Below are 11,596 nucleotides of genomic sequence, written 5' to 3' on the forward strand. Positions count from 1 at the left end.
ACTAAGCTGGTTAATAACTAGTTGCATTTTATCCATGACTGATTGTCTAATCAAGTGAATAACCAGTTGGCCGGTTCGGATTTATCACAAAATAATAATTATTATTTATGGTACGAGGCACAGAGTGCTGTAATAGTCTCACGCTCGGATCTCCAGATCACAGCTTCTCACCACTCAGATTTTTGAATCCCAGCGTCTCTGGTTCAGAATTGAAATGAGGGTCTTGGCATCTCGGCGAGTCTTGGATTTTACCATACTATACCCCAAATATAAGCTGTCACAGCTACATGCAATATCCACAATTTTACAGTGGATGGTATGTTAAGGGTTAAGAAACACACCTTATTATCATCAAATGGCATTCCAAAGTCCCCTAAAAGACAAAAAAGATTAAACATCATTCACTAAGCCATCCTAAGATAAACCTAAAATTATAAAAAACCAAGGTTTCTTTCCTGGAAGTTATTTCTCATTATCTGCATGGATGTCCAGTGTGTATATCCAGAAGGAATTCAGTAAAATAAGGATGTAGTTGATATGACATGAAATTCACCAACTAGGCAGAATAAATATACACCTGTAATACTAACAGTAACCTCTGATTTTAAGCAAAACAATGCCTCTAGCAGATCACAAAACTGTAAAAAGGTTCCCTCATTCACAGAAAAGATATGGGGTTGAAATACCAGAACTACATGTACATTTCAGATCTGGCCTAATAACAAACAATATGAATGCTGCCAGACCCCCTACTAAGCTGTTCTACGCTAAATGAAATAGCAAGGAGGCAATATTATCTTGGAGAATATGGCCAGCTCCAAGTACCATGAAATAACGCGTAGAAAAACATTATCTCCAGTACTAATACTTCGTACCGGAGATAATTCGCATTCCTGCAGCCAACAGCGCATAACCTACAAGGCCATCAGCCATGTGGTGTTAATACTGTGTTTTCCACATTAATACTCGTTCAATGTAGCTGCGTCAAAATTCTATTGAGAACACTGTCAGAGAGGGAATGCCTAAAAGAGCACTGTAAATTATATACTATGCAAGAGTATAGAAGGTGAAGCTGTACCTTGTTCATCCATTTGTGTATCCATAAGTCGAGCCTTTGCATCAGCAAACACCTCCTGAAGTTTAACAGCATCCTTGTGTTCTTGTAAATCAGACTGGTAGAACTTGACAGCATTATCAAACAGCAAGCACATGTCACGACTGAATGTCTCAACATCCTCATATTCATCTGTTTTTAGGCGTTGCTGATTAACAATTGAAACACAACCATGACAACTACATGTAAGGTTATACAATCACATCACAAGCCACCAAACTGCTGCTCCAGTTGATTTGAAGCCATTATTAATAAATATTAATATTATTATGAATATTATTATCAATAATAATCTTACATGAGTGAACTACATGTACATAATACACTCATCACTCATGATTTTCAGGAAAAGAAATCAGCTCTAAATTTAAAGAGAAGGAGTAAACTAGCTTCCTACTGAGTACCCAGTTCCCACCAGTTTCACAAAAGATTTTCTGCTTGTTACACACAACTTCTATTAAATGGCCAAATGCAGTAGGTCAGCATTACAAAAATCAAAATGACTGACTAATCTTTTCAAAAGGGAAAACATGAAAACAACGTTTTGATGTCAACATGAAGACTTAAACAGCTCTCTGCACTTGAACTTAAAAAAAAAAATATGATGTCAGGATATGATCAAAACACTGCTTGTTTTCCTAGAACTTCCTTCCTTTTTAACGTTTTTCAAAATCTGTTTTGAAGGGCTGAGAGCATAATTGGCCCATAACACAATTTAAGCAATTTTTCCATTTTGCTCAGATTTGCCCAAATTTTTGCATGTGACTTGCATTATATCTTTTTCGCCATCCTTCCTTTTCGAGAAATAATTCATGCAAAAACTGTGTTTTTCCTTGCGTAGACAAAAAAAATTCAACAAAGCTTTGTTTCCGCAAATTACATGATTTCTTCTTGACTCAAGTTTATGCTGTTTTTCCCTTACTTAGAATCTTAAATAAGCCTTATTCCAAAATGGCTACCATTTTAATAATCTTTTGTTGGTATTCAAATTAGCCCGTCTTACCTCGTTCTTAACCTCAAATATCAAAAGAATATTTTATCTTGAACGAGGCAAGAAGGGCTAATTTGAATGCAAACAAAAGAATATTAAAATGGAAGCCATTTTGGAATAAGGTGTATAGTGTGATATTTTCACATACATGTGGCTCTCAATTTTGTCCAATAAAAGATAAAAAACAGTTTTATGCGTGCCTCAAAATCCATTTATTCAAAAGAACGAGAAACACAAATGACACATCTAAGCAGCAAAAAAACCCAAAGTCAAAGAATATTTGTTAAAATTTCATGCTCACTGACAGTAGTTGCAAATTTCTTTGTGGCACACAGTTAAGCTCACAGTACCTAAAGTAAAGCGCTCACCTGGGTTCTGTTTTCCCTCTCGCTACTAATAAATTTTCTGACTTTTTTCTTTTCCACGTTCACTCTCTTTGAGTCAGTCAACAGAACACAGGAAAAACAACATTGTCCAATGAAACCCTAATCATACATGTGATTAAAGATTAAACTTAATCTTTACCTGAATTTTTAACAAATCAATTGGAGTAGAAATAACTTCATAGTACTCTGGGCTGTTTCTGAAAAAAAAAAAACTTGAAATTATGCACATGCATGACAATTACATGTACGTATACATGCCTATGTACAGTACATTATTAGATCTGGATGAAATGTATGTGTGGCCTTCCATGTGATTTTGATGCTTAAGGTTGTACCTGTAGCATGTACACAGCATACTAAAAATCACAGATAATTTGTAAATAATAATAATATTGTTATTGTTATTATTATTATTACTATTATTATTATTATTATTATGTTCTATCATTCTGTCTATTCTATCATCTTTTTTTTATGATTTGAACATTATTTAACAAATGCTTTTGTAATTGTACCGCTTTTGCTCTGTAAATATTTGATGAATTGTAAATTTGTTTTCGATTATTATTATCATTATTATTATTATTATTATTATTATTATTATTATTATTATTATTTAACCAGGGAGCTCATGCCACCATGGTGTTACAGTGTGTTCAGTGAGGCCCTGCTTAATAATAATATTAACATTATAACAATTGAAAAGGCTAAAAAGTTACAGGCTGCATTACAAAAGAATACAACGAAAAAAATGACTATACTTTATAAATCATAATGGCTTCCCTGTGTGATCAGCAGCCTCAGAAACATGTACGAGATTTGAAAGGTGAATGCAATAATATACCTCTCCCAAATAAAAATAACATTCAGTGGAAGACAGTTGCTATATGACGGCAGTATGGTCACTATTACATGTAAGCGGTTACCCTCGGGAAATAGCCAACTGACCGCTTAAAACAGGTTTTCCAAACCGTAGTACACTACTGAAAGTAATATGGTAAAAATGGAACTTGGTTTTAGAAGCATGTACATATTGTACCAGTTAACAACAAAAGTAACTTGAAATATGAGAAAAAACATCAAGTAATTGCATGGTAATTAGAAGTTGAACCGTTGTGTCAAAATATTGCATGGTAATTTACTACATGAAGAAGTGAAATACAATAAAATTAGCTAATTGGGAATTCTAAATGGTGACCACATCCACTTGATAGAGGTGACCACTTTATAGAGGTCAAATTTACAGTAAATAGAGGGACCGATTTTTGGGAATTTGAAACGTGTGCGTTTAATAGAGTGACTGCTTAATTAATAGAGGGCTGCTTAATAGAGATTTGACTGTAATTCTGCAGGATAAGGGTTTTTTCTTAGCCTGTAGCAGAAAACCTTCAAGAACAAAAGGTACCATACTCTTCTTTTTTTCTTCTCTTTTCATTTCCTTTTTATTTTCAGGGTAGTCCTTCAGGTAATCCATTTAATTAACAATCCATTGGGTTAGTCCATGGACTGGGGTCAGCATTAATGTTCCTACATGTATCCCAAACGAAGTGAATCCACAGGACACCAGCACACCCTTGGCGGCTATGGCTATACCACTTTTCGATTCAAAAATGATAAAACTGACAAAAAAATGTGTACTTTGGGAACACGTTGAAGACCAGTTAACAGCAATTTCCTCACCAGAAAAAAAAATTACTTCCCAAAGTTGTATGTACACTTTGATTAAATAATATTACTAGTGATTTCAATATGAAAGTGGGTGCTGGCGAAGGGGGATAAAGTTGTGGGGATTTAATTAAACAGTAAATGGGTTTGGAAAAGGGGGTCGACTTTGAGGGTAGGGAGAGTAGGTTTCAGTTGGATGAGTTTTAAAAATCATGACTACAGGAAGCATTGGTTTTGAAAATGGGTCATGGCAGGTTTAGTGATTTGTATAACCCACATTGGGGAAGAAATGTTGAAAACGGGGGTGTTGGTGAAGTGGACGGATCAGCCGCCTCAAACGGCACAGATTTTGAATTATTTGCCTCCACGAGCAAAGAACTCGAGTGAAAGTGCAACGAGTCGTTTGATTTCAGAGTAAAGCAATCATCTGATTTCACAGTTGCACAGTTCGCTTCGACGAGCGATCGACATGTTTTCAATTCTTTTGCCTCAACGGACACACTTACGGACCGAAAGAGCATGACTCAACGGTCTAATTATCCTGCACAAACTCCACAGACTTTGAATGATTGGGCTCCACGGGCGAAGAACTCGTGTGAAAGTACAATGAGTCCTTTGATTTCACAGTTGAGTGGTTCGCAGATTTTGAATTATTAGCCTCCACGGTATTTTTTCTATTTGCTGTCTTTATTTGCTTCTGTAATCATTCATCAAGGTCACGAACGGAAAGAGATCAATTTGTGTTTGGCTGCTTTTATAGATCCACCGCTTGAGAATTGAGATCACTTTCCACGGGAAAATTTTACCACGATCTTACGCACAGACGGTTTCGAGGCGCAGTTGACTTTGCCATAAAACAAATAATTAAGTATTTCTAAATATTTTTATTTGCTAGATGTCTTCATTTGCTTGTGAATATTCATCAAGGTCAAGAAACGGATCAATGATGAATCCCGTGGAAAGTGATATCTTTCTGTTCGTGACCTTGATGAATGATTACAAAAGCAAACGTCAACTGCACCTCGTAGCCGAAAGCGTCTGACAGCGTGCGATTCTCAAGTGCAAAGTGAGGTGTGTATCCCGGATTATATGTCAGCCATGTGATTTGCGCATGACTGTCTTCTCAACCATCCCGGATAATGCTCTACTGCGCAAGCTTAGAGTCTTACATCTGACAAAATTTTGGATTTTTTCCCCTATTGACAAGAATAGTGTGCTGTCTCACTAACGCTCGCCAGCAAAAATGCAAATAGACAACAAACCTTCTCTTTGGTGCACGAATAAAAGATTCACACAGAATCCTGCCATCTTCATCTCTGTAGTTTCTGATGGTTTCGTACAACTCTGCACAAATGTCTGCCTAAAAAATAAATTTAAAAAAAAAGCAACAAAACATGATTGGGTTTAAAACTGAACAACTCTATAACTTAATAATCACTTGACTGATGTACAGTGTATCAGATCATTTGCAATTTATTTTAGGGGCTATGAACAGATCATTCAAGAGCATGACAAACATTCAAGGAAAACTTGTGGTCCCATTCAGAAACTGCCAAGTTGTTGTTGGGTTAAACTAGTCATATTTGTAAACTGTAGACTGTGTAGAAGCAGAATGCTGGGCTAAGACCAAGGACATATAATTTAAGTGAAATGGTAGTTGCAGAAAGATTATCAGATCCACTACCTTGTTTTCCAAATGTATACGTCCAAGTGACAAAAAAATTTGTTAATATGAAACAACTGGTGTATCAAAGTCTTTATATTTTGATTCACAATTCCACTTTTGGTTGTCATGGGAAACAATTATTATAATTTATAAGTGAAAGTTAGTACATTATGTACTCTGTAATGTTGCCTTTTTTAACTCTGGTATATTATGTCTTGTTGTTTGACAGAATGTCAAATTTTAAAGTACATGTACGCAAATTTGTTTCAAATTTCTTGGGCTTACAATTCCAATATTGTTAGATTTTTACTAAGTTCTGTCATATCAAATGTGTGACAAGTCCCCTACTGTTGTCAATGAACTTGAAAAGCAAGTGACTAATAGCCAATTCAAACTGTACCTTGTCCTGCCATTCACCAGGAAAAAAATTTAGACAAAGCAAGGTTTTTCAAAGTTGTTCATACACAGGCTGCAATTCAACCCGACCCAGAGCTGTCATTAAAGGGTCTTAACCCTAATGACACCTGTTATGGCTGAATTCCCTTGAAAGAACTTGACGTTAAGTACAATCTTGACACCCATATTGTATCATTGTATGTTGATTTTTTGATAGGCTTGATTTGTTTTCCTTTTTTTTTTTCTGCTTTCAATCTTCAATATTTTTCCAGGAGCTATCTCCTGTTTTCACCAACCTTTTCGTGTTCAACAGCATCCCTACAATATTCTGCAAACTGCTGGTCTCTCTCTGTTTTTCTTACTTTTCAGATTTTCACTTTCATGAAGCTTTTTGGTTTGAATGACAATGAGGGCCATTACTAACGGAAGAATAAGGCTGTAAGTAATAGCAACTATTGTCGTCGTTCCATTCAAAAAACTTCATAAAAGTGAAAATCCGAAAAGTAAGAAAAACAGACAACGATGAGACCAGGCATCACTTCCTTACGAATACACGAAGCTCAATTCAAAAAGTATTTGCTCTGAAGCTTTTTACTGTTTCTTGCATTGTACCAGTAACTTTAAACTTACCGGGTCAGTATTTGGCGAGGTAGATCGCTTTCTTCGCTTCTTTTCATGTACATCTCTGCCCTCAGCTGCGTAATCCTGAGTTTTTGCACCCGCGCTGGAAGTACTGTCAACAATGCGTTTACGCTTCGCCATTTTCTAAAACGTTTGCCCGCCTTGCTTCTAGAGGCCTTCGCAATGAGCTCCGTATATATGACACAAAACAGTTATAAAATAACAAACGAAATTAGGCTGGAGTTTCTTTTCCACATTGAGTTCAGTTTATTCAGGATCCACTCGCTTTCTCGGCAACGCGCTCAACGAGCTCGTACAAAGAGGGCGCCTGCATAATGTAAGCGGATTTCTTTTTTACCGCTCAGATATGTTGTGTAACAGTCATATAGTGACAGACTCCTCCCCAGGATCTTCGCGATATTCAAAATGGCGATTTGGGCGATCCTCGTTCCCAGAGCCTACGATGATTTGGTCAGCGGTTGCACCAACAGTAAAAAAAAAAAAAAAAATGGGGCTCTGGGGACGAGAATGTGAGCAATCTCGGCAAAAATGGCGGCATTTTTAAAATTCCCATTGCTTGTTCTCATTTCGCGCGGATAAGCCCAACTCAAAGAAGATAAGGTTGTTGCTTTCAGGAAAGGTTCCTTCGAACTTCCTCCATCAAATATCTTTAATATTCAACAAAAAAATATTGTGGTAACAGGTGTGAATTTGGCGATTGAAGTGGAGCATTCGTAATCGATTCACGCGATTCACGCTTGAATCTCGCTTGAATCTTGAATCACAAATCTCCGGAGCATGCGCGCTCAACAACCTTTTGAAAGAAAACCAATCCGTGTCTATAGTTAGGAAATAGAATTTCCTTACTTGGTTGAGTTATTTTAGTGGTTGTGACTTAACAGCTTGTGACCGTCATGTTGACCTTGTGATCCAAACATGCGGAGGAACATGCATGAAGAGAACATGCAAACATGCATGAAGAGATTAATTCAAGAAAAATACGTCAGATTTTTCCTGTGTTCCCAGGTCGCTTTCTGCCGGTCTTTTAAAGACATATTTGTGTAATTTATATTGGAATAGAGATTGATTTGTTCCGATGCTGAAAATTTAGTTGAAGAACGTTTAAGAACGTTTTACGAATAGTCCAGGCTAACCCTTTTTCGCATTTTTAACGACACATTTGCCTCTTCAAAAACGAAAGGAATAACTTTTCCATCGATACGAAATTTCGAGCAAACATTTTACCGAACAAAACTGTAGATTTCATTTCTTTACGACTAAATCCCAATTTCTGAAGCAATTAAGGCCGCTTCCGAACAAATATCGACCGAAATGAACGGTTGGGTGCACTTAATTCAAAGTCTAGGCTATCCTACATAAACGTTTTGTAGTTTGTCGTATGGTTGGTTTATTATTTAGGTCTTTTAATTAGCGTTAGTTCTCGAAATAGACATGCTTGGGAGTTCTTGCCGACCCATTGGCTTGCATCGTTGTATTTGAACACTGTTTTTTAAAACTGTTTTTCTTTCCGAGTTTTCATTGGATACCCGTGATTGGATTGCATGGCTGTGTAAGCATATTTAGGTTTACTTCGATCGTTTAACCCAAAGACAGTTCTAAATCAATGCAAACATTCAAGATTCTAGTTGAGAATAGTCGGCCGAGTTAGTTGAGAGTTTGTTGAGATGCAGTTGTCAGATGGCATGTGCAGTTTTGATCACTAGAAGTGGAGCAGGTCAAGATTGAAGTCGACTGGAGAAAACACAATAATGTCAACCAGAGTCTTTTAAAACAGTTTGGTACCTCAAAACAAACGCGAGTTCGCTCATCCCCTTTCGAACGATTCGCTCTTAATATCATATGCCGTCGGAACGGCTGTGAGTTCATTCAGGGAGAATGCATCTGTGACAGTTTAATTTCAAACCACATCACGCGTGCAGACTTCGCACGGTGCACTTTGTTGTGTTGGTTGCATGCTATCCTTCGAGGGGAAGGTGAATCTCCAAAAAATTGGGTTGGTGTTTGTATTAAACCCTACCTTCCTTCAGACCAAAGTGTTTAATTTTCCCTCCTCTGACCAGTTTAGGGCCTTAAAACCCAAGGAAAGTCTTCAAATTCATGATATTAATCAATCTGCACTTCTCAAGACATTAAGTAGTGTTTAATTAGAGCGGTTTTCATTTGAATGCTGTAAAACCAAAACCAAAGTCATTACTGTGGCCGATCACAACAGACGCAAACAGCGCAATGAACCAATCAGAAATCGAAGATAATAAATAATAATAATAATAATAATAATAATAATAAAATAATAATAATAATAATAATAATAATAATAATAATAATAATAATAATAGTAGGATCTTTCTTAGGCAGGACGAGAATAAGCCATCTTTCTCGTTTAACTGCGAAGAAGATTTAGCTAAATTTAAATCAGAACATGGTAGTCACGTCCATCGCTAGATACTTCCGACGAAAAGTCCACAAAGTAGGGCACATTATGGCCAAACAAGTAATTACCTTTGATGTCCGACTATTTATCTTCACTTTTCGTAGTCTTGTTATTGATTGCTTTTAATCATTCTTAATTAAACCATAATGTGCTCTCCGAACTTCCATTTTTCACTTTGGATTCCCAAGAGTTCCTTAAGGTTACTGGAGGATGGGTACACCAGTCGCTCCAATCTCTTAATGAGTCTAAAGATCTGTTCGGAGATATTATTACTAGCCCTGTAACCGACGCTAAGCGCGGGAAAACGCACCCGCGCAAAGCACGATTGGTTTTGTTTTGCTGCTGATTGATTGAGAAGGTGGCACGTGTTTTGCTGGCCAATTAAAGAGCGAAGTAAAGCAAAACCAAAGCAATTGTGAAATCACTTTTGACACTCAATTGAAATCCGCTCTAATAGGACGATAATTAGCAGTCTTAGAACCTGGAGTTGCACATGACATTGAAATTGAAAAATCCAATGCAGCACACTCACGATCTCTCTCCATCTTTTTGCTTTCGTCAGGCCCAGTGCCAATGCCTTCAAACATCCAGGAAAATTTGCCTGTTGCATTTGCGATGCTGGAGAACGTGTCCGATAAGTGGAGATATCATTGCACTCTTATTGCTACGGAAGGAGTAACGATTCAATAAAATCGGTTACAGTGTTGAATCTTCCCGAAAATAGGTTAAATCTCCTAGAAACTAGTACTTTTGTTTAAATCGTGATGTTATGAAAACAAGCGTATCTAGGAAACAAGCTGATCGGATAATTGTACAAGTATTTTATGCGGATCTCTGTCATTACATTGTCTGCACGTGTAAAAATAAAAGTGGTTAATGCTTGGTTGTGGTTCATATTTACTGAAAGTTAATTTTTACATAAAGTAACTGATATAACTCTTATTGGTGATAAAAGAAAGAAGACCGCAACAAGTCTAAACATTTTTAATTTCTTGCTTGAACCTTACTGACTGGGAATGGATGAGTCCCTGTTCGAACTGTTGCACACAGAAAGTATTTACTTTGCAATAATTACAGTTGAGCCAGTCAAAATCATCCAGATTCCGTTAAAATGGTGTTGGAAGTTACATTGAAATCTTGAAAGACTTACATAAGAAGTGATAGTAGAACAGAAATGGAATACAAAAAAATAGCCCCTTTCGGTCTGCAGGACATGAACATTCGATATTTAAAACATTTCTGTCTCGCGATTGTTTCCTGATTTCAATACATGCAGGACGATCTGTATATACTTAGATTCTTATCACTTTTCCGCGATGTACAGCACGTGACCGTACGTAATCAGTAACAAACCTAACGTTTATCGATTTATCTGTTGAATAAATATATTCTAGGAACTAACACTGTGTACGTGTTTGCTTTCCCATCGAAATTCCTCATTTTTCAAAACGAATTCTCCATTTCATGTGTGATTTGTGGTTTCCGTTCACCGAAGTAAATACGGTTACTCTATTTAGCTCAGTTGGTAGGCAATGCACCAGTATCGCAGAGGTCGTCAATTAGAATCTCATTAAATCTTGAATTTTTTTCTTTTTTTTTTTTCAGGCTTTCAGTTCGCAGCTGCTTATCCCAAGCTGTGCACATGCCTGCAGTGGTCTCTCACTTATTAAATTAGAGTAACACCCAATTCATGTACAAAGGAAACGTACTAACGCTTCAAATCTTCGAGGTTTTTATGTTTATCTTATTTTTCATTATTCAGTGGAACAGAGCATTTCGATTGGCTCACCTACCTTGGGTATCAAAACACTGAGTGTCGTAAAACTCAAAGGAAACTAGTTACTCATTAGCCAAGCCAATTAATCACAACAGATCTAGACAGTGCTATAAACCGATAACAATTCCAAGCAAATACAAGTAGCCGGCGGTAAGCGCGGGAAATCGCGTGCAAGCGAGGCACGATTGGTGGAGAAACTGCCGCGAATGGGTTTGCTAACCAATCACAGAGCGTATAGTAAATCAAAACCAAAGAGAACGCGAAATTACTTTCGACATTCAACTAAAAAGCTGAAAAGCTCTCTATTTTTCTGTTGATCTTTTTAATAACCAAAGCTACCCCAGGCACATTTGTACCCTCACTTATGGTACTCAACATCTCAAGAGGCCGACTAGAGCTTATTGTTTTGAGGAGACCTTCTGTCGCCGGGTAGCTACATCTCTAGCTGGAAATAGAAACAATTATGTCTGGGTCAATTCCAAAAGCGATCATCCCCCCCCCGGGAAAACCCTCGGGCATTTGACTTTT

General features: G+C 37.0%; 1 protein-coding gene across 1 annotated transcript in view; it reads right to left on the reverse strand.

Moving 5' to 3' along the window:
- Positions 1-7,194, reverse strand: part of LOC146454618 (protein polybromo-1-like) — a 56,118-nt gene extending 48,924 nt beyond the window's left edge. The window contains exons 1-5 of the mRNA XM_085095074.1: positions 6,849-7,194; positions 5,419-5,516; positions 2,631-2,688; positions 1,079-1,262; positions 342-373 (exon numbers count right to left, since the gene is read on the reverse strand). Of these exons, the coding sequence (XP_084951200.1) occupies positions 342-373; positions 1,079-1,262; positions 2,631-2,688; positions 5,419-5,516; positions 6,849-6,980 (504 nt within the window). The 5' untranslated portion in view covers positions 6,981-7,194. The remainder of the gene's footprint in view (positions 1-341; positions 374-1,078; positions 1,263-2,630; positions 2,689-5,418; positions 5,517-6,848) is intronic.
- Positions 7,195-11,596: the final 4,402 nt, after the last annotated feature.

The sequence above is a fragment of the Pavona decussata genome, unplaced genomic scaffold (assembly GCF_977016875.1).
Source record: "Pavona decussata unplaced genomic scaffold, jaPavDecu1.1 SCAFFOLD_300, whole genome shotgun sequence".
Taxonomy (NCBI): Eukaryota; Metazoa; Cnidaria; class Anthozoa; order Scleractinia; family Agariciidae; genus Pavona; species Pavona decussata.